General features: G+C 39.7%; 1 protein-coding gene across 1 annotated transcript in view; it reads left to right on the top strand.

The window, feature by feature from the left end:
* Positions 1 to 22648, top strand: part of PLEKHA1 (pleckstrin homology domain containing A1) — a 55326-nt gene extending 32678 nt beyond the window's left edge. Inside the window, exons 6-11 of the mRNA XM_042780398.1 lie at positions 4666 to 4809; positions 5743 to 5811; positions 16520 to 16584; positions 17181 to 17244; positions 18878 to 18967; positions 22334 to 22648. Of these exons, the coding sequence (XP_042636332.1) occupies positions 4666 to 4809; positions 5743 to 5811; positions 16520 to 16584; positions 17181 to 17244; positions 18878 to 18967; positions 22334 to 22648 (747 nt within the window). The remainder of the gene's footprint in view (positions 1 to 4665; positions 4810 to 5742; positions 5812 to 16519; positions 16585 to 17180; positions 17245 to 18877; positions 18968 to 22333) is intronic.
* Positions 22649 to 24511: the final 1863 nt, after the last annotated feature.

Below are 24511 nucleotides of genomic sequence, written 5' to 3'. Positions count from 1 at the left end.
TTAAACTGCCCCCTACTACTTCTACTTCTAGTGCTATTAAAAAAAATGCCAATGAGTTTTATTGCTTTATCATTTTGCGATACAGGTTTTTATTATAAAGTATTATTTACTCATTATAAAAGCACTTAGACAATATAAAGAAAATGGCAAGTTAGTTTCATCTGCATGATAAATTAACTGAGTAAATATTGGGTAAGCAGTGAATTGTTGCTGTTGTTAGATGCCATTGATTTGGTTTTGACCTGTAGTGACGCTGTATACAGCAGGACGAAACCCTGACTTGTCCTGTGCTGGAATCATTGGCCGTGCTTGAGTTCATCTTTGCAGCCACTGTATCAGTCCATCTCACTGAGGGTCTTCCCCTTTTTCTCTGACTTTACCAGCATGGTATCCTTCTCCTGGGACTGGAGAACATGACCAAATTGTGAGAGACAAAGTCTGGCCATTCTTCTGAGGAGCGTTCTGGCTATACTTCTTCCAAGACAGATTTCTTCCTTCTTCTGCCAGCCCATGGTACATCTGATATTCTTTGCCAGCACCACGATTCAGATGTATCAGTTCTTCTGTGATCTTCCTTATTCATTATCCAGTTCTCACAGGCATATGAAGCTATTGAAAATACCATGGCTTGGGTTAAACACACCTGCATTTTCAAAGTGACATCCTTTCTCTTTAACACTTTAAAGAGGTCTTTTGTAGAAGATTTGCCCAATGCAAAATGTCATTTGATTTCTTGACTGCTGCATCCATGGGTGTTGATTATTGATCCAAGTAAAATGAAATCTTTTCTCCATTTTTCATGATGCTGCTTATTGGTCCAGTTGTGAAGGTACTTGTTTTCTTTATGTTCAGGTGTAATCTATACTGAAGGCTGTAGTGTTTGATCTTCCTTAGTAAGTGCTTCAAGCCCTCTTCATTTTCAGCAAGGAAGGTTGTGTCATCTGCATATCACAGGTTGTTAATGAGTCTTCCTCTAATCTTGATGACACATCCTTCATGTAGTCCAGCTTCTCAGATAATTTGCTCAGCATAGTAGTTGAATACATATGGTAAAAGGAAACAACTCTGATGCACACCTTTCCTTATTTTAAACCATGCAGTATCCTCATGTTCTGTTTGAACGCCGGTGTCTTTGTCTCTATATACAGATTTCTCATGAGTATAATGAAGTGTTCTGGAATTCCCATTCTTTACAGTGTTATCCATATTTTATTATGATCCACATAGTCAAATGCCTTTGCATAATCAATAAATACAGGTAAATATCATTGTAGTTCTCGGCTTTCAGCCAAGATCCATCTTGACATCAGCAATGATATATCCCTCATTCCATGTCATCTTCTGAATCCAGCTTGAATTTCTGGAAGTTCCCTGTCAATGTACTGCTACCACTGTTTTTGAATTATCTTCAGCAAAACTTAATACTTGAGTGTGATGTTAATGATATTGTTCAGCAGTGTCCACATTCTGTTGGATCACCTTTCTGTGGGATGGGCACAGATAGGGATTTCTTCCATTCAGTTGGCCAGGTAGCTGTCTTCCGAATTTCTTGAGATAAATGAATGAGCACCTTCAGCACTGCATCTGTTTGTTGAAATGTCTCAGTGGGTATTCTGCCAATTCTGGGAGCCTGGTTTTTCACCAGTTCCTTTAGTGTGGCTTGAACATCTTTCACTGCCATTGGTTCTTGATCATATGCTGCCTCCTGAAATGGTTGAACACTGACCAGTGATTTTTGGTACAGTAACTCTTGGTAACCTTCTATCTTGTTTTGATGCTTCCTGCATTGTTCAATATTTTGCCCATAGAATCCTTTAGTATTGGAACTTGACACTTGAATTTTTTTCTTGAGTTCTTTCAGTTCAAATGCCAAGTGTGTTCTTTCCCTTTGATCTTCAAACTCCAGGTCTTTTCATATTTCATTATAATACTTTACTTTGTCCTTTTGATCCACCCTTTGAAGTTTTCTGTTCTGGTCTTTTACTTCATCATTTCTTTCATTCATTTTAGCTACTCTTCGTTCAAAAGCAAGTTTCAGAGTTTCTTTTAACATCCATTTTGGTCTTCTCTTTCCTGTCTTTCTAATGACCTCTTGCTATCTTCATGTGTGATGTCCTTGATGTCATCTCAGAATATCTCTGGTCTTCAGTTATTGGTATTCAGTGCATCAAATCTATTTAGAAGTCTCTAAAATCAGGTGGGATATCCTTAAGGTCATCTGTTGGCTCTTGTGGACTTTGTTTTGATTTTCTTCAGCTTCAACTTAAGCTTGTATGTGAGCAATTGATGGTCTGTTCCTCAGTGAATTAAGTACTAGCATTACAAAGTTAAGTACATAGTGATTTTGACTATATAAATATAGAACTGATTGGAAATTCCTCAAAATAAGACTTAATAGTCTTTCTTTTGAAATTTAGGAGTTCTTGGTTTGTGGCTTATTTGTGAGCTGGGTGAAAGTTTCTAGAACAAATTCATTTTCCATACAACAGTTCATGCACATTTTGTTTCATGACATTGAGTGTAATCCCCATAATGTAATGGCTCTCTTCCTACTTCCTCCTTCTGGTTACCTTTTCCCTGTGTCCTCCTTTCCTATGTATCCCTGCCCTCCCAGCTGTCTCCTTGTGCAAATACTGCCCTTCTGATCTTCCATGGTTGATTGTTCTAAGGAGTGTACCTGCCTGGTATAAATGTTCATCTTACTCGCCTCTCTGTTGTTTGGCTGGAAGCTGTGGGAATGAGTTCAATTTCAGGCCCAAAGAGTGACTTAGGCCTGTAGCTGTGGGGGTTTAGTCAGTTGGAGAGGTTTTTAAAAGGATTAGATATAAATGTAAAACATGAAACTATAAAACTTTTAGAGAAAAGCATCTAGGACTAGGCAAATAGTTTTTAGACTTGACATAAAAACCAAATCCATAGAAGAAAGAAAATGGTAAATTTGACCTCATCAGAATTGAAATTTTGCCCTGTGAAAGACCTTGTTAAGAAGGTGAAAAGAAAAGCTAAAGACTGAGAGAAAATATTTGCAAACCACATACCCAACCAAGGGGGGCTGGGGTCTAGAGTATATAAAGAGCTCTCAGAATTCAAACCAAGAATCCAATTAGGAAATGGGCAAAAGACATGAACAGACATTTCACTCTAAATAATGTACAGATGGCAAATAAGCTTATGAAAAGATGTCCACCCTCATTTGCCTCAGGTGTAGTTGTGTGCCTATGAATTGATTCCAACTCCTAGTGTCCCTATAGGACAGAGTGGAACTGCCCCATAGAGTTTCCAAGACTGTAATTTTTATGAGAGGAGATTGCCAGGTTTTTTCTCCTGCAGAGTGGTAGGTTTGAACTGCTGACCTATCAGTTAGAGAAATGCAAATTAAAACCAATGAGATAATACTATACATTGTACCTATGAGAATGGATAAAATAAAAATGAATGATAACATAAATTCTGGCAAGGATGAGGAGAAATTAGATCACTCATACATTGCTTGTACAATGTACAACCACTCTAAAATACAGTTTGGCAGTTTGTTATAAAACTGAGCATGCAGTTACCATACAACCCAGAATTTGCACTAAAATTCTGTTGCTATTGAGTCGAATCAAACTTCATAGTGACCCTGTAGTGCATGGTCTTGCCCCCATAGAGTTTCCAAGGTCGTAATCTTTATGGAAGCAGACTGCCACATCTTTCTTCCATGGAGCAGCTGGTTGGGTTCAAACCATGAACCTTTTGGTCAGCAGCAAAGTGTTTAACCACTGCACTACCAGGGTTCCTTCAGAGTTTATAGTCCTGGGCAATTATTCCTGAGAAATGAAGACTTACCTTAACATAAAAACCTGTGTATAAATATTCATAGCAGCCAAAATCGGGAAACGCCTCACCTGCTCTTCAGAGGGTGAGTGATTACAGTGGTAGAGCATGGACTGCAGAGGGTGAGTGGTTCCAACGCTCCATTCTGTGGAGTACTGTGGAGCAGTGAAGAAGGAGCAATGACTGATCTAAGCATCCACCTGGATGAGTCTCTGAAGTGTGCAGCATAGGTTAAAAAAAGCCAATCTCAAAAGATTACCATACGATTCCATTTATGTTACATTCTCAGAATGAAACAGCCTTATAGAAATGGAGAACAAATTAGTGGTGGCCAGGGTTTAGGGATGGGGGTAGCATGAGGGAGCTTGTTGTGATGGAACAAATCTACATATGTGATAAAATTGTGCAGAACTGTATATACACACACAGACAAATGAGTGCGTGTAAAACTAAGGAAATCTGAGTAAGGTTTATGGATTGTACCAACGTTATTTCCTTGTTTTGATATTGTACTATAGTTATGTGGTTTCCTTCCTTATTGGTGAAAACTGGTAGAAGGGTATAAGAGACCTCCTTCCTCCCTGTACTTTTTTTTTTTTTTAATGCAGCTTCCTGTGAATCTATATAATTTCAAAACAAAAACTTAGCCTTCCCTCCTGCCCAGAAAAGCCCAAGAGAAATGGAAATTTGTGGTTTAATCAGTGATGAGAAAGTTATGATTAAGTATTTCACATTAATGAGAAAACATTTCACTTCGAAATCTGTGTTCCTAACTGTACTGCAACAGATTTTAAGAATTTATACTGGAATAATAACGTGAAAAAAAGTAATTACTTTGCTTTGTTTTAGAAAGAAGAAGTCAATGAATGTAGTGAAAGTATTGACAGAAATCATTTGAAACGGTCACAAAGCCATCTTCCTTACTTTACTTCCAAACCACCTCCAGACAATACAGTTATCAAGGCTGGATACTGTGTAAAACAAGGAGCAGTGGTGAGTAGTTAACCAGATGTGTGAGCTGTGAAACATGAATATTAGCAAATTCTCAAATTAGCAAAGAAATCGTTGGCCTTGTTTATGAAAGACCAGCATGCCGAGTAAAAGAGTCAGAGGGAACAGGGTTCGTCATGTTCACAGTTCAGTGCTAGTGTTTCCTTGGGCTGCGGCTGGCCGGGTGTTAATGCCTGTTACAACGACCTTCAGTGGAAGTGGGCTTCCATAACAGTTTCGGTTTATTCCAGAAAGTTGTCTTTTGATTCCACCCACCACACACACATACCCCACCCATGGGGATAGGTCAGGAAGTGGGAACTCAGGTTTGGGAGGTGGCAGGCCAGTTGGTGGGGGGAGTGCCTTGTGGAAAGACCACTCAGGGTAGCAGGTATGGGAACCTAAAACCCTGATTTGGTGTTGGACTGACCGGGATTGGGAGTCTGTGACCTTGCTTGTTTAACTCTAAGGCTCTCAGGTTTTTCTTTTCTTTTTTTTAAAGGAAAGTTGTATTATAAAACCTCTCATCCAGAGATAGTTACAGTGTGAATAAGAGTACTGACATAGTGGCTGTTACTTAACAAGCGCCATTAGGTATTAGCCCAGGTCCTTACACAACTGGATGGTAGGGACTCCAGGAAGAGCAAGGGAGCTTACCAGTATCTCTAGGGTTCCAAAGCATCTTTCTAAAAGCTGTTCTTTCTCATGCGAACTAAATCTTTAGAGTTTTGTGGGAAAATAAACTTTAAAGTTTGAAAATAAAAAGTCCTTTGAGTAAAGTGATACTTTAAACTCTTAGAATTCTGGCAACTCCGATTCATGCAGGTATTTTGGTGTTTGGTGTTTTTGATTATGTGTTCACATCACAATAATTCAGTGCGATTAACATTGGACATCCTTGGAAACAAGTCTTATGTCTGTGTTCATCTCTGATAGATGAAAAACTGGAAGAGAAGATATTTTCAATTGGATGAAAACACAATAGGCTACTTCAAATCTGAACTGGTATGTTACTGCATCATATATGTTGCTTTGCAAGTGTTTGAAAGTTTTATGTTGTGATTTTGTGTATATAATTTCTTGTTCTGTTCTTTCCTTTCAGAATAATCAAATTCTGGTTTTGAGAGGTAGACATAGTTCTGTATATTTTGTTGTGATGTTTTTGGGTAATGGTATTTTTGTTAATTATATCATATCTTCAGACAGGCACCCTATCCTGAAAGATTTGAAAATATTAGAACCTCCCAGATTTCCACTAAAGGAGCAGTGGAGGGGTGATGGAGAGAATGGCATGTCCCTAAGTCGACACTGACCCTGCTGTATTTCTTTTTTCCTTTTTCTTTCTTAACATTTTCTTTCATATTTCAGAGTGACTTGTAAGTTTTTTTCATGTAAAATGTTTTTATCACATCTAAAGGTGTAATCAAAGGTAGAAATTCCCTCTTTCACTTGTTTAATAATCCTCATTTAAAATATTATTGTCACTCGATCTGGATCTTGCAATAGATTGTTGGATAAATCAAATGCAGTTCTGTGCTTTATTTACCCATTCTGCCTCTTCTTGTTTTATGGGAGCTTTGAGAAGGAACCTGTATGCTATATTTGAATATATGCACCAGGAGAACACTGTCCCATAGTGTTTTCTGCTCAGGGAAATGTTCTATATTTGTGCTGTTCCGTAGGGTATCTACGGGCTCAGTGTGGTGGTGGAGTGCTGGAAAGGTGGCTCATATAACTGAGGAACTGATTTTACTTAATTTTGAAACTATAGCATTTTATTTAACTAAGGCTGGGGCCAAGGTAGGCAGGCCCGGGGCTCAGGAGCTGCTTTTCGCTTGGAGGCGGCTCTATTTTAAGGCTGGGGCCAGAGGGAGGGGTGGGCACAGAGGGGTTAGGAACAACTAAGAGAGAATGAGGGAGCTCTGGTGGCGTAGTGCCTAAGGCATTTGACTGCTAACCAGAAGACTGGTGGTTCAAACCCACCAGCCACTCGTTGGAAGGAAGGTTGGGCAATCTAATTCTGTAGTGATACCACCTCGGAAACCCAAGGAGGGGTCGCTGTGAGTCAGATCTGACTCGATGGCAAACAAAACAACAACAAGGGAAATGAACTTATCTGTCAGTGCATTGTTCTGTGGTGGCTTAAGTGTTGCTGTGAGGCTGGAGACTATGCCACCAGTATTACAAAATGTCAGCAGGGTTACCCATGGTAGACAGATTTCAGTGGAGCTTCTGGGCTGAGATAGACTTGGAAGAGAGAAGAGGCCATCCATTTCTCAAACAATAGGCCAGTGAAAACCTTATGAAAAATAGCAGTGAAACACTCTCTGATATATTACTGGAAAACTTTATGAATAGCCCTGAAACATTGTCCGATACAGTGCTGGAAGATGAGCCCATTGGGTTGGAAAGCTCTCAAAATTTGACTGAGGGTAAGATGTGGATGGAATATAATTTTCAGAACCTCTGTTGACTGATGTGGCCAGACTCAAAATGAGTAGAAACAGATGCAAACATCCATTAATAATTGGAACATGGAATGTACGAAGTATGAATCTAGGAAAATTGGAAGTTGTCAAAAATGAAATGGAATGCATAAAGATCGATATCCTAGGCACTAGTGAGCTGAAATGGACTGGTTTTGGCCATTTTGAATCAGATGACCATATGCTCTACTACGCTGGGGATGACAAATTGAAGAGGAATAGTGTGGCATTCATTGTCACAAAGACTGTTTCAAGGTCTATCCTGAAGTACGATGCTGTCATGATAGGGTGATATCCATATGCCTACAAGGAAGGGCAGTTACTAGTACTATTATTCAAATTTAACCAACCCAACCCAAGGATGAGGAAATTGAAGATTGGTATCAACTTCTGCAGTTTACAATTGACCAAACCTGCAATCAAAGATGTGCTGATTATCACTGGTGATTGCAATGCAAAAGTTAGAAACAAAGAAGACCCACGGTAGTTGGAAAATTTGGCCTTGGTGATAGAAATAATGCTGGAGATCGCATGATAGAATTTTTCAAGACCCATGACTTATTCATTGCAAAACCTTTTTTCAACAACATAAACGATGGCTATATACATGGACTTCACCAGATGGAATACACAGGAGTCAGATTGATTACATCTATGGCAAGAAACTATGGAGAAGTTCAGTATCTTCAGCCAAAACAAGACCAGGAGCTGATTGTGGAACAGACCATCAACTACTCATATGCAAGTTCAACTTGAGTTGAAGACATTTCAAACAAGTCCATGAGAACCAAAATACGACCTTGAATATATCCCTCCTGAATTTGGAGACCATCTAAAGAATGGATTTGATGCATTGAACACCAGTGACCGAAAACCAGAAGAATTGTGGGATGACATCAAAAGCATCATCCATGAAGAAAGCAAGAGGTGATTAAAAAGATAAGAAAGGAAGAAAAGACCAAAATGGATGTCAGAAGAGACTCTAAAACTTGCCCTTGAGTGGAGAGTAGCTAAAGTAAATGGAAGAAATGACGAGATAAAAGAGCTGAACAGAAGATTTCAAAGAGCAGCTTGAGCAGACAAAGCCAATTACTGTACTGAAATGTGCAAAGACCTGGAGTTAGAAAACCAAAAAGGAAGAACACACTCGGCATTTCTCAAGGTGAAAGAAGTGAGGAAAAAAGTTAAGCCTCAAGTTGCAGTATTGAAAGATTTGTGGGCAAAATATTGAATGATGCAGGAAGCATCAAAAGAAGAGGGAAGGAATACACAGGGTCACTGTATCAAAAAAACATTGATCGATCTGCATCTATTTCAGGAGGTGGCATATTATCAAGAACCAATGGTATTGAAGGAAGAAGTCAAAGCTGCACTGAAGGAATTGGCAAAGAACGAGGCTCCAGGAATTGACGGAATACGCATTGAGATGTTTCAACAAACAGATGCCCCGCTGGAGGCACTCACTTGGCTATGCCAAAAGATTTGGAAGACAGCTACCTGGCCAGCTGACTGGAAGAGATCCGTATTTGTACTCATTCCAAAGAAAGGTGGTCCCACAGAATGTGGAAATTACCAAACAATATCATTAATATTGCATGCAAGTAAAATCTTAGTGAAGATAATTCAAAAACGGTTGCAGCAGTATATTGACAGAGAACTTCCAGAAGTGCAGGCTGGATTCAGAAGAGGATGTGGAACGAGGGATATCATTGTTATTGTCAGATGGGATCTTAGCTGAGAGCAAAGAAATCCAAAAGATACTTATGTTTTATTGATGGTGCAAAAGCATTTGATTGTGTGGATCATAATGAATTATGGTTAACATTTAGAGAATGGAATTCCAGAACACTTGATTGTACTCATGAGGAACGTGTACATAGACCAGGAGACTGTTGTTTGAACAGAACAAGGGGATACTGCATGGTTCAAAATCAAGAAGGGAGTGTGTCAAGGTTGCATCATTCCATCATACTTATTCAACTTGTATGCTAAGCAAATAATCTGAGAAGCTGGATTATATAAAGGAAAATGTGGCATCAGGATTGGAGGAAGATTCATTAACAACCTGCTATGTGCAGATGGGAGGGGTCGGTATGAGTCAGATCCGAGTTGACGGCACATAACAACAACAACATATGCAGATGACACAACTTTGCTTGCTGAAAGTAAGTATGACTTGAAGCACTTATTGATGAACATTAAAGACTACCATCTGCAGTATGGATTATACCTCAGTATAAAGAAAACAAAAATCCTTACAACTAGTCCAATAAACAGCTTCACAGTAAATGGAGAAAATATTGAGTTTGTCAAGGACTTCATATTACTTGGTTCTGCAATCAACACCAATGGAAGCATCAGTCAAGACATCACACGACGTATTGCATTGGACAAATCTGTAGCAAAAGACCTCTTTCAAGTGATGAAGAGCAAAGATGTCTTCTTGAAGACTAAGGTGCACCTAACCCAAGCCATGGTATTTTCAGTTGCCTCTTATGCACATGAGAGCTGGACAGTGAATAAGGAAGACCGAAGAAGAGTTGATCCTTTTTAGTCATGGTATTGGAGAAGAATGCTAAGAGTACCATGGTCTGTTAGAAGGACTGACAAATCTGTCCTGGGAGAAGTACAGCTGGAATGCTCCTTGGAAGCAAGAATGGCTAGACTTCATCTCACGTGCTTTGGTCATGTTGTCAGAAGGAACCATTCCCTGGAGAAGGATGTCATGCTTGGTAAAGTGGAGGGTCAATGAAGAAGGGGAAGGTCCTCAATGAGATGGATTGACACAGTGGCTGCAATGATGGGCTCAGAGTTGGCACGTATTGTGAGGCTGGCACAGGACTGAGCAGTGTTTTGTTCTGCTGTGCATAGGGTCTCTGTGAGTCAGAGACCTAATGGCACCTAACAGCAACAACAATGTTATGTGTTTATCTGACTTAAATTTCAGTGGCTACGTGTAGCTAATGGCTCTGATGTTGAGCGACGGAGCACTGCAAACTAGGAGGGATTATCAGGTCCACCTCCGGTGTCGTGCGTTCTGGGAAGCTTTGGGACTCTGGATGAGTACTTTGTTTTTGTGCTCATGGTGTCCTGTGCACGTATCTGTCATAATACCTCCCGTTGTGTTTTGTGCTCATGGTATCCTGTGCACGTTTCTGTCATAATACCTCCCGTTGTGTTCTGTAATCATACGAGTACTTGTCTTTCCCTCTAAACTAAAGGAGTTTCTTGAAGGAAAGACTCTTGGACCCGTGTAATAACAGAGAGCTTTGAGTGAATGAAAATGGACCTAGCATAGCAAGAGTATAGAGTTTGCCTCAGACTTCAAATTCTAAGAACCTCAATTGGAACTCTAGTAGTTACTTGGTCAGAAAGTACCAGCCTCGATGTCTCAGAAGGCTATACTTGTGCTTGGTTGGCAGGTTGATTCATTGATTTTAATTAAAGCCAATGCTCTTGGGAGGAGTCCTTCATGCAGTGGACGTGTGCTGAGTTCTCACTCTCTCTGTCACCCTGGTGCTGTGTTCTGGGAACTGGAAATAAGGGACCAGTCAGGGGTGCTGTCTGGCCTTTGGGAGTTCAGCTTTGCTGACACTGACGCGTGCCCTTCCCCTTGGAGTATTCCTTATGTAATGAGATAAGAACTGTTACAGAAATGCTTACTGAAGTTTGAAAACCTGCTGCATACTAGACATTATGCTATGAAACCTGAAAGAACAAATAACTGTCATAGGAGGAGGGGAAACGAACCTGTCTGAATTTAAGAAGACATTGAGTATTTAGAAAACACAGATCATGTCATTATTAATTTTTATCAATTACTAAGGTGCATACCCCCCACCTGCACACATCTTTCAGCATTTCTGGAATCTTGGGGGTATGTCATAGAGTTGCTTCAGGGCTGGTCACAGACTGACTAGCTGGGCCTTGTTGTCGTTGCTTGCATGTGCACAGCACCTTTGAGTGCAGTCAAGACAGCTGCATCAATCAAGACCTGAAGAGCAGAGTTCTGGGAACTGGGAAGAAAATCTCCCAGTGGAGATAGAGTGGAACATTTTCAAGAAATGGCGCATCACCAGTGATCTTTGGGCACAGAGAATGGCATGGAATAAAAACGCTGACATTAATGGCTTGGAGTCAGAAAGTGACTTGGAAGAGTTAGAATCTGAATGTGAAGTTTTTAAAAACATTAACCACTTTATTTTGCTTATATTTTTCTTTTTTATGTATGCTCAAAAGAGATTCATGATAAAAATTGATGTCTAAAGTGTAAAAGCGCTCTTTTGTAAAACTTTTTTATTATGGACAAGTTGAAACATGCAGTAAGTACATAAATATGAGTTCCTGGGTGGCACAGGAGAAGCCAACCTGAAAACACTCCCCGAACCAAACTAGGGGCGATTTAAACATGAAAATGAATCATGATGGCAGCAGGTAGCCCACTGAGTAAAATAGGAATCACTGAGCCCACACAGGTGTGAATAAGTGTGTGTGTGTGTTTATACATTTGATGAAGAACGAGCTATTTATATAGTTTCAGAGTAGCTCTCCACAAAACGCATGTAAATTACAAGGGAGAAAAGAATAACTTTATAGTGAAGAAGTCTGGCAGATCCTCTTTAATCAGGTGCTAAAATGACTAAAGTGAACATCATGGTGATAATTTGAAATTACATACCACCTGACAGGATAGGATGAAAAGAATGTGGGATCACTTCTGTGATGTTCCCATCTAAGATACATAACCTGAATCTAATCCTGAGGAGACATCAGACACACCCAGACAGAGAGACACTTTACGGAAATAAAGTGTCAAGATTATGAAAGTCAAGGAAGAATAAGGAACTGTTCCAGACTGAAGCAAAAAGAGATGATTATGAAATGCAATTCATAATTCTGAACTTTTGCCTTAATTAAAGACTTCTTTGGGAGAATTTCCTGATTTTGGTGGTTGAATTGTGATTATATGACTGTCTTCATTTATAGAAAATACACAGGAATGCATTCAGGGTAATGGGGCCCAGGTCAGCAACTCGCTCTGAAGCAGTTTGGGAAAATCAGTTCTGTGAACAGTATTACAGCCTTTGTGTAAGTTTGTGATTGTTGTAAGAGTTGAAAGGGAAAATATTGAAGGGAAGTATATCTGGTAGAAAAATTTGTAAAAAATAAGAATGCTTTAAAACAAAGAAATAGGGGCCTGAAACTTATAAAACAATGTTTAGTATTATTTGTAATTAGAGAAATCAAATTAATAAAGGCACTGAAAGATTATGTCTCAAAAAGAAATAATAAAGATTTGAGCACAGATAATTGAAACAAAATAGAAAGACAGTAGAAAAAAATCAGTAAGACCAGAAGTTGGTTTTTCAAAAAGAATAATAAAATTGACAATCCACTGGCAAATTTAACAAAGGAAAAGAGGGAGAGAATACAGATAACATGGGTAAGAAATAAATTGGGTGATATTACAGCAGAATCAACAAATTAAAAAGGTAATATGAGGATACTATGAAGAACTATACTCCAACACATTTGAAAATCTAGTAGGAAATGGATAGATTTCTAGAAACATACTACTTACCTAAACTAACACAGGCTGAGGAGAAAATTTGAACAGACTCATAACAAAAGAAGAAATTGAACAGGTCATAAAAAAATTACTGACAATGACAAAAAAACCCTGGCCCACACAGTTTCACTGGAGAATTCTACTGAGCGTTCAGAGAACTGACACCAACCCTAATCAGACTGTTCCAGAACATAGAAAAGGATGGACTCCTCCCAAATTCATTTTATGAAGCAAGCATAACCTTGATACCAAAACCAGGCAAAGACATCACTCTAAAGGAAAACTACAGACCAATATCCCTCATGAATATAGATGCAAAAATCTTCAACAAAATCCTAGCCAATAGACTCCAACAACATAACAAAAAGCTAATACATTATGACCAGGTGGGGTTCATACTAGGTATGTAAGGATGGTTCAACATTAGAAAAACAAGCAACGTCGTTCATTACATAAATAAAGGAAAGGAACCACATGATCATATCAATTGATGCAGAAAAGGCATTTGATAAAATCCAACACCCATTCCTGATAAAATCTCTCAGCAAAATAGGAATATTATCCTCAGCATAATAAAGGGCACATATGTAAAACCAACAGCCAACAGTATTCTCAATGGAGAGAGACTGAAACTATTCCCCTTGCAAATAAGAACCAGACATCCTTTTCAACATTGTATTGGAAGTCCTTTGTTGTTGTTATGTGCCTTCGAGTCGGACCTGACTCATAGTGACCCCTCCTTGGGTTTCCAAGGCAGTATCACTACGGAAGTAGATTGCCCCATCTTCCTTCTGAGGAGTGGCTGGTGGGTTTGAACCGCCAGCCTTCTGGTTAGCAGTCAGGTGCCTTAGGCACTAAGCTACTAGAGCTGGCAATAAGGCAAGAAAGGGAAATCAAAGGCTTCCAGATTGGTAAGAAAGAAGTAAAACTATCCCTATTTGCTGATAATATGATCCTATACATAGAAAACCCAAGAGACTCAGCCATAAAACAACTAGAACTAATTGAGAGATTTAGCATAGTGGCAGGATACTAGATCAACATCCAGAAATCAGTTGGATTCTTCTACACCAGCAAAGAGATTGCAGAAAAGGAAATAAGGCACTGAATACCATTTACAATAGCTAGCAGAGAAAAAAAAAAACTTAGGACTAAATCTCACTAGGGGCACAAAAGACCTGTACAAAGAAAATATAAAAGACTACTTCAAGAAACCATAAGAGAGCTACATTAATGGAAGAGCATACCATGCTTGTGGATAGGAAGATTGAACATTGTGAAAATGTCAATTATACCCAAAGCAATCTATACGTTCAATGTGATCCCAATCCAGATCCCATCAACATTGTTTGTTGTTGTTGTTATGTGCCATCAAGTCAGACCTGACTCATAGCGAACCCTCCTTGGGTTTCCGAGGCAGTATCACTACGGAAGTAGATTGCCCAACCTTCCTTCCAAGGAGTGGCTGGTGGGTTTGAACCGCCAGCCTTCTGGTTAGCAGTCAAGTGCCTTAGGCACTATGCTACCAGAGCTCCTTCAACATTCTTTAAGGATATGAAAAAACCAATCACTAATTTTATATGGAAAGGAAAGAGACCTTGGATAAGCAAAGCACTATTGAAGAAGAACAAAGGTGATCTCACACTCCCAGATCTCAATATTGAGTCCAGATCTCAACTGCACAGCCACAGTAGTCAAAACTGCCTGGTATTGGTAGAACAGCAGACAAGTAGACCAATGGAATAGAATGGAGAACCCAGAAAGAGATCCATCAACCTATGGTCAGCTGATTTTTGACAAAGGGCTGAAATCCATTAAATGGGGGAAGAGATTGTCTGTTTAACAACTGGTGCCGGCAAAACTGGATATCCATTTGCAGAAAATGAAATAAGATCTGTACCTCACACTGTACACAAAAACTAACTCCAGATGGATCAAAGACTTAAATGTTTAAAACTATAAAGTTCCTCAAGGAAGAAATAGGGACAAATTTAGGGGCCCGTGGGAGTTCTGGGAGTTCAAACCCACCAGCTGCTCCTCGGAAGGAAGGTTAGGCAATCTACCTCCATGGTGATACCGCCTCGGAAACCCAGGGAGGAGTCGCTATGACACATAACAGCAACAACAACATACCATATAAATATTGTTACTAGGAACGAGTTATGAGTTACAGTTGTATCTTTTTTTTTTAACTGTCAAATTTTTTTTTAAATATTTTGGTAGCATATTTCAATGTAATTGGATTCCTTTTGACATCTTAATTGTTTATCTATTTCTTGATGATTTTGAAGTACTATTCTGAGGTAGAGCCCTTACTCACCTAACTGCTCTGAGTTCCACAGTAGTAACCCCGTTCTGTGGTCTCAGGGAGGATTCCACACTGGGCCTACTTTGATTTTTATACAGGAGCTTTCGAGCTGTTGGATCCTTATGAACTAGAAATGAGTATTGTCTAATCTGAATACATATATTCTCTGTATCAGAAGGTTTTTTTTTTTTTTTTTAACTTTTGATTGTGATTTGGGCGAAGTTCACAGAGCAAATGTTTTCCATTCAGTAGTTCATACATATTTTATTTATGCCATTTCTTGCATTCCACACAATGTAACATCACTCATCCTTATATTTGGATCTTATGTCAAGTTTTGTGATCTTATGCTAGATACTTGCCATATCTAATCTTTGATTTTCTTAGATGAATAAGACAGGCTTGTAAGGTTGTGGAACGGTTCAGTACAGTAGCATATTTAAAACCGGCACTAAATTAAATGTTCGGTAAATGGTTTTTGTTAAAATAATTACTATGAATACCTGTAGGTTCGCTAGCCTGGTATCTTGTATATCAAAGTACCTTTCTGAAAGAGCAAGTGCTGCATCTCCTGGGCCAGCAGGAGCCTACTGGAGAAAAACCTGATGGTTGATGACTTTTAGTAAGCCATAAATAAACCAAAAACAAACTCTCTGCCATTGAGTTGATTCTGAGTCATAGCGACCTCCTTTGGGTTTCCAAGGAGATAAATTTTTATGGAAGTAGATTGCCCAGTCTTCCTTCCATGGAGTGGCTAGTGGGTTTGAACCACCAACCTTATGGTTTGCAGTAAAATGCCTTAGGTAGCATACCACTATAATAAGCCGTACTGTCATGAAAAGGAGTCCTGGTAGCACAATGGTTAAATGCCCAACTGCTAACAGAAAGGTCAGTGGTTCAAACCCACACAGGTTCTTTGTGGGAAAAGGATATGGTGATCTGCTTCCATAAAGATTAAAACCTAAGAAACTAACTAATGATGGAAAGAAAGACTACAACCTAGAAAACCCCGTGGGGTAGTTCCACTCTGTCACGTGGGGTCACGATGAGTCAAAGTTTGATTTGACAGCCCCTTACAACAATAGCAGTATCATGAAGGCCAGAAGTAACATGGATATGTGTTACATGCCAGTTTCAGACAAAAGTGTATCAATAATTCATAGTATTTGAGCTTTTCTGATGTGGAATGGTTTGAAAAGGTGCACTTACATTTTGGATGTGCTTCATGAACGAAGCATGATTTTCCCATAGATCTCCATGTGAGACAACTGATCCTTCAAAGACTAGCCGAGCCTTCTAGGTACAGCCAGCCCAGAAATACCATGCATCCTTTTGTCTGCTTCTTTGCAGGAAAAGGAACCTCTGCGTGTAATACCACTTAAAGAGGTCCATAAGGTCCAGGAGTGTAAGCAGAGGTAAGGCACAGCTCTGACTTGCTGTCTGGCACATCTTATAGTTCGTCACAATGCCTGCATTTGATTAATGTGCTGGCAGATTAGATTTTTTGGTATTGGTTCTGTTGTTATTTTTATCTCCTTATGGTTATGTATGCTAGCATTTTCAAAACCCTCAGAGAAAAGAATTGATTTTTTTTGTTTGTTTGAAAACTAAAATTTAGGAAACAGAGCCTTTAGTTTTCTAAAGGGAAAAACCTAAAATAATTAGCTTATGATTGTACCATCAGATACAAAATTGTACTATTGCTTTTAGTAGTTCAAGGTTGCTGCCATATAGAGCTTTGCAAGAAAATATATTTTCTGTGTCACTCTTTGTTTAAACAAACTGATTTCTTCACAGTTGAAAACTTTGAAATTTAAAGTTATTTTATGAACCCTTTCTAAAAAATATATGTAATTGCAAAAATTGAAAGTAAATGGAAAAATACATAAATTTGGTCTTGTTAAGTCAGTATATTTACTTTTAATATTTATTAGTGATACATACTTGATAAGCAAGTAAAACCATCAACCAACTGCTATTAAAATACAACTGGGTAATTTTTTGTTAACAGTGACATAATGATGAGGGACAACCTCTTCGAAATTGTAACATCATCTCGAACTTTCTATGTGCAGGTAAGATACTTATCTGGAAATTATAGCTTCTCCTAACAAGAAATTAAATCACTGTAGAGGTGAAATAGAACATAAATAACTTGTTGCTTGGGAGGTTGAAAACTCTGACAACTGTAATTCACCATCTTAATGAAAGGTTGTTAGACAGGGTTATTGGCAGGTTACTTGTGTGGGAAATGAGGATATTCTTTGCTGTTAGTGAAATAGAGCTAAGTAGTATTTGGAAGAAAGGAGATGCTTTTTTAACTTAGATGCTAAGTATGTACCTTCCTGTTGGATTATTTTCGCACATATTTTAGAATTTTTATTTTCTTTATCATTTCTATTTCTAATTTTATAACAAAAACAAGGGCTTAGATACCCATAAATAAGAGAGGACATTGGATCTTACAGTTTCCATTATGGTAGGCATGCTGTTTTTAAGTTGAAAATGTACAGTTTGGTTACTATATTGACTTAATTAGGTTGAAAGTTTTTTCTTGAAAAAAAGCTTTTGTTTTTAAAATGCTTGTAGCAGAATATTTGGGAAATAGAAAAGAGTATAGTTTATTCTTTTTTTTGCTGTTTCTGTTAAATCCTGTCTTGTTAAAACAAGAGGGGTCATGCTGAGTATACTGTCATATGTTTTGTATATTTTGGTCATTTTTTTCATGCCATTAAAATTCTCTGAACACCTTCTAGGACTACTCCATAGTTCTTTGTATGCACGTTCCACAATTAAACTGTCCCTTACTCTGTTACTGCGCATTGTTGCCATGTATTTACCATGTTAAATAACGTGGCGATAAACATCTTTGTACATAGATTTATTTCCTTGGGATAAATTTATAGGGAGAGAGGAAACTTTTAAACCTCTTTATCTTGCCCAGGTGCTTTCTAGAGTGTGCTCCTGTTAACAGTGACTGAGGGCCTGCTCTTGGTCTAGAGTGTGCTCATGTTAACGGTGACTGAGGGCCTGCTCTTGGTCTAGAGTGTGCTCCTGTTAACGGTGACTGAGGGTCTGCTCTTGGCTTTTGTCTGCTCTGAGGCTCCCTCTTAAGAAGTCTTTGTCAATATCATTGGTTAAAAATATGATCCTGTATCTTTAAAATGTCTGAACATCTAGATTCTAGAATGTAGTAGGAAGCAGCAGTAGGTCTGCATCCCTCTTAGGGCCTTGTTTAATTAAATTAATGTTAAAGTAAGGTATTCCATTCATCTTGGAAGCCAGGTCCTGTCAAAGGAATATAATATTTGGAATATGACTACTAATCCTTCTGTTAGGATTCAGAGTGCTACTTGAGATTATTTCTAGAAATACCACATGATATCTGAATGCTTTTTCATTGGTTACATCAGTGTTCCTGGAGCACATTCAGACGGTAGAGCCGTCTGACTCCTCCCACTCCTTGTTTTTCTCTGGAAGTATTCATTATTGACACTTCTTGATGTGTCTGATCTAAAACATTAAGTGCCCAACTTACAGCTCTGTGTCTTAACTGACCTCGCAGAACCTGGTTTTAAGAAGTGATTTCTAAAATTTTTTGGAAACCATTGCCTTAGGATTATTTTCTTGGTGACACTGTAAGTTACTGGGTTTGTCGTTGTGGCAGCTGACTCTGAGGGAAACCGACTGAGCCCTTCCTTCCTTTAGGCCGATAGCCCTGAGGAGATGTACAGCTGGATTAAAGCCGTCTCTGGCGCCATTGTCGCACAGCGGGGACCCGGCCGGTCAGCGTCTTCCGTATGTGTCCTGCTCTGGGGTGATACTCCCTTGGGTCCCCCTTCCTGTCGAATGACTTTCCTTCCTCTCCCCCTAATCCTCCTGGTTTCTCTCTGTATTGAGATGTATTTGCATGCTGACTTTCGTACCAATTGGACTTGCAAAAATAATGCATTTCTGATTTAATGCTTCCTTGTAGTGTTCTGTACACATAACTTTCTGTGCATTGTATTGTCTTAAATGCACAGGCAAGGCAACTAAAGAATGAACATTTCCTGCTTTGTTTAGGGATTCTTACTGGCCTCTAGGTCTGTATTTGTATAACATGACACATTCTGGGTATGCTTTGTTTAGGGATTGGCCTCTAGGTCTGTATTTGTATAACCTGACAGATTCTGAGTATGCCATGGGACTTGATTGTGTCAGGCAGCTTTACTTTTAGCATTACACAGGTTTGTGAGCATCCTGGGTTCCTTGTTACTGCCTCTAATTTAAGTGGAGTCTTTTTTGGAAGTGGATAGGTGGGGATGGGGCTTACTAGTGCCATCAGCCCACTGAGCACCGGACCCTTACCTTCACTTTGGACTGCTCTGAGTCATACTTGCCATTGCAGGATTTCAGTCTCATTTTCTGGTGGGGTAATGGAAAAGCCTGCCTCCCTTCACTGCCACTGTTACCTTTGCTGGCATGATAATACAACTGACACTAAGCATGCTACTCAGAGATAGTAAGAAAAGGCTCTTATTTATGGTGTTGTAGTACATCATAAAAGGAGCTCTAATGGCACAGTGACTAAGGCATTTGAATGCTAACCAGACGGTTGGTGGTTCAAACCCACCAGCTGCTCTGTGGAAGGAATACTGGCCAATTTACTTCCATAAGAATTTACCACCTCGGAAACCCAATGGGGTCGCTATAAGTTGGAATCAACTTAATGGCATTGAGTTTTGGTTTAGTACGTCATAGGAATATGATTTAACTTTGGAGTACTTTGGTCACTGGTCTCTGATCTGAAAATAGAATATTTATTGGGGAATGAAAACTTTTCAAATTTTAAACTTTAAAAGTTTAAACTTTTAAAGTTGCTTAAAATACAGGTACGTGTCACTTAACATCTGTTCTGGCAACTTCCAACTGCACATATGTCTGTGGTCCCTTAAAGTTTTTTTTTTTTTTTTTTTAAAAAGGGAAAGCAGCTCTCCTTTTGTTGGTTATTTCTCCCCGCATGGTTTTAAAGACCCCAAACCCAGACTCTTGCAGCACTGGACCACTGGTGGGTACAGGCAGGTGAGGTAGAGGACATGGCTCTGGGTGTAGGCTCTCAGGCTTTGCTGCTGGGCAGGCAGCTGTGACAGGGCCTGTGGGGCCTGGGCTGCTCCTGCTGCTCGCGTGGGCAGGAAATCAGGGTGGCTGGGCGTCTTCCGCTCCCTCCCACTTGCTCCCCCCAGGCCTTCGCAGCCTCTCCTGCCAGTGGCACTCCTTCCAGCCTCCACCACAGCAGTGGTGGCGACAGCTGGAAGCTGGCTTCCATCGTGTTTTAATGTGGTGTTCACATGACATCCAAGTCACGTAACGTCCTGTTTCACAGAGCGTATCGTAAACGTTAAGTGATGCATAGCTGTATGGCACTTCTGTCCACAGAATGCAGTCTAGTATGTAGCATGATGTCATTAGTAGCTAAATTTATTATAAATGTTAGATACTCTGTACTTTGATATTTTTCCTAGTAGTAATATTGTGTACAAGCTGTCTTTTGGTCATTTCCTGGTAACAGTACCTGCTGATCACTAAATAGAAACACATTTTTCTCATTTCTGAATTGTTTCAGTCATTCTTCTCTCCTTTTCAGAATATCTAAGCAGTCCCTTTCATGAGTGTTAATTTTGTAACTACCTGTGTTTCTTGTGACCTTTTCCATAGTCAAGTATGAGACTCTCTGCAAAAACAGTGTCTGTTGGGAAGAGGGCACGCTGGTGAGGGGCATTTGCCCTTGTGCTTTGTGGTGGGGCAGACTGGGTCCCGAGCTGTGACTGTCAGCAAACCTTCCCTTTTCCTCCCTCTCCCCGGTTTGGGCAAACTCTAATCTTAGCTTTGCACTGTGTTCCAGATGCGGCAGGCCAGAAGGCTGTCGACCCCTTGTATACAGAGGTACACCTCCAGACCTGGTGAATGCAGCACGAATGTGGGCGCTCACGCAAACGTGCCTTCTTACTAGAGGGCCCGGATTTACTCACTACTCACAACTGATCATACCAAGTTGAGTTAACCCAACTGCCTTCTGCAGTTCCCTAACTGACTTTGTCAACACTAACTCAGTCTTTTTCGCTACAGTCATCAGGTTGGATATGCATATTAAAAAAAAAGACAATGAGAATATAAAACTTTACCCTCAGCTGTCTTCTCACAGTGAGTTGACAGAGTTGGCATGGTTTCCATTTCTGCTTTCCATATCTTGAGGTTTTTATATGCGACCCTTGAGGTGCATCTCTGCCCAGTACCTGTGGACTCCTGTGCATGCACACTGGACAAGCTGTGCATTTCCGTGGTTGTCACAGCATTGTCAATCTTGGGAAATGCAGTCAGCGCATGAGAATCTACAGTGTTTCGTAGTTATAGCTTTTGTGTTCAAGGCACCTCATACCCTAATTGAACCATATGACAGGGCATTCAGAACGGGCAGATTGAAGGATACTTTCAAATTTGACCTGGTTAGAAGCACGTGAAATTGCTGTTTTTTACTGCAGTTTTTAAGAATAATTATGTACCCTTTGTTATCTTTAAAACGTTGACCCTTGCAAATGTATGACATAGTCAAAACTAAATAAATGGAATAAAAGGTAAAAGAATTATGCTATTTTTGGACAGTGAAATTCAGGGAAGCAACACTTGTATACTTGCCAGGCTACCAGACAAAAGAATATCTTTGAAAATTGTTGATACCTACTTATTGAAGCAACATCATTTTTTACATTCTGCATTTTTATTTTTATAATGTAATATGGGATAACTCCTAGTGTTGACTTGAGAATATATTCTTACATAGAAAAACAGAGCTGGCAGGCTTCCTTATCAGCACAGTTCAGTGGCCACTGGAACACTGTCTAGGCTGGTTTAGTTTTCGGAGTGTCATAAGCTGCCCAATTCAGCTTTGGTGACGGAACTGGTTTCTTAGTGGAGATGGTTGTTGGCTGTCATTGCTTTCAACTCACCCCTAAAACTGCATTGCTTTGGGAGGGAACTTGCCTGCTTATGCTACCATAGCTCATGCTGCCGCTTTGTGTGTGTGTGTGTGGTTGTGTTTGTTTTTCAGAGAACAAAGTCTCACACTGAATTACTAACCTTGTTGTTTAATGGGTGACTGTGTCTGACCACCACTCCTCTTTCCAGGAGCATTCCGCCTGCCCTGCAGAATCCAAACATGCCGTCCGGCCCGCCGGTGCCTCAGCAGCCCTCCCACATTCCACAGCCACTCGCAGCACCTCTCTGGTCTCCACCTTTGCCATGGAGAAGCGAGGATTTTACGAATCTCTTGCCAAGGTCAAGCCAGGGAACTTCAAGATCCAGACTGTCACTCCAAGAGAACCAGCTTCCAAAGTGACTGAACAAGCTCTGCTGAAACCTCAAAGCAAAAATGGCCCTCAGGAAAAAGATGGTGGCCCGGTGGACTTGGATGACGCAAGCCTTCCAGTCAGTGATGTGTGAAGATGGAAGCACGTGGATCCCGACCGCCTCACCAGTTCCTTCGTTACCTTTCATGAGGCTGCTCGCCAAAGATGATAAAGGGTGAAATGGTTCTCAGTGCACACACTGTACTGCCTCTTGGATGCGTTCTTTATAAGCTGGTGAATCAAGAATCTAGGGAGCGGCTAAACTCAGTGTGATTTCCTTTAAGAGAAAAGTCTGAAATGACTCAGTGCCAGCTGTCCGAAGCTTTGTGTTCTCCTTTGGGCGTTAAAAATGTATGTGTGTGTGTGTGTTTGTGTGTGATATTTTTTCCTAGTGAATTTGACGATTTAAATGTTTAACAATTTAAAACATTAAAAATGCTTATTAATTATTTTGGTTGTTTAAAAAAATGCTACTATGGCTTCCTTTTAAAGTTTGATATTTACACTTTCTTGTTGATTAATAGTATTGAATGGGATATTGCCAGGCTGTTATCCAAACTCCTGATGTCTGTGGTGCTGTAAAATTTATACTACAGTGTGGACTGTTTTGAAAATCAGAACTATTGTTGGTGCCCTGGGTTTCATGGTGAGTGGTAAGTTCTACATGGAGGCTGCTGTGGCCCATCGGTGAGGCTGTGAGTTGCATGGCGTAGAAGAGAGGAGAGAGCTAGGGTGCGAGCAAGTGGCTCTTAGACACTGATTGGATAATGCTGAATTGGGACTGACAGCAGTCAGTACTTTATTCAGTGAAAACTCTTCTTTGGGATGAAATTTTGGGGAGATGTTATTTTCTTATCAAAGTTTTATAATGAGCTCTTGTTTCTATATTTGGATCAGTGGAAAGATCTCAAAAACATGGTTGGTAACTACCCTTGGTCTGCACCTGTGGCCTGAGTTTTGTCACTGGTGACCTACATCCAAGTGCCTGTGTTTTCTCATATAGTTGAGGGATATTTTGGGATTCCTGTGCTCGTCTTACATGATTGCTTTTAAATTAAAATTTAAATAGCAAATTTAAATGGATAAAATTAATTTTAGTAGTATGGTTTACTGTGTTAAATAAGATGATTTTGTGTTCTCGATACCAGATGCTGGCATTCTCCTACCTGTGCAATATGTATGCTTTAAAAACAAGCTTGGGTATACATGTAATCATGGGAATACCATAAACAGCAGCACCCTCTAAACAGGCCTAGTGGCAGGCACTGAATCGTCGAGCAGTCTGAGAAGTCCTGTTTTTGCAGCTCCATCTTAAACACTTGCTTTGAGGAGACCGTCTTGGATTTTACATGCTGCTGCTATTAAGCTGTTTTGCCATTTTGCAGTACTGTGTTGTTTTCAACGTGTGCATATCACCATTTTTCCGTTTTATTTTCTGAGTTGACTTCTTGTCGGGGAGAGAGAGAATCTCCTGCTCCAGTGGTAGGTCCAGAGGTTTGATATCTGTTAGGCTAGAATTATAGAGCATCAGTTCAGAAATCCGAATGCATAAAGAAGCAACTTTCTTATTCATAAGCTAGTATTTTTTTAAGTTATATTTAGATTTCTCTTCTTTTCATGTTACATCTGAAATAAATAGAATCTAAGGATTCTAAGTTGTTATCACAGATTCTAAGTTGTTACCACTTTTGCCAGTCTTCTATAATAATAACTCTTTTGAAAGTCCTCTTTTCAGGAACACACTTAAGAAGTCTTTTGTAGACACTTTGCACTATGCCAGAGTCTAGTGCCATTTTCTTGGGTACCTCTGTCCTGGTGCATGTTCGTTTTAGCATCTTTTGGTATTGGTAACTTGGTATCTTTCATGGCAGTAGGATGTTAGCTCTATTTTGGACTTTTTTATAGAACTGCCCTGATCTTCAATAGCATAGGTGTTCTTGTGATTGTCAGCCTCTGC

This window comes from Orycteropus afer, unplaced genomic scaffold (genome assembly GCF_000298275.1).
Source record: "Orycteropus afer afer isolate SDZICR_OR568_19922 unplaced genomic scaffold, OryAfe1.0 scaffold00038, whole genome shotgun sequence".
NCBI classification, from domain to species: domain Eukaryota; kingdom Metazoa; phylum Chordata; class Mammalia; order Tubulidentata; family Orycteropodidae; genus Orycteropus; species Orycteropus afer.
Note: the sequence above shows the minus strand (reverse complement) of the source record. Positions and strands in the feature narration are given on the sequence as shown.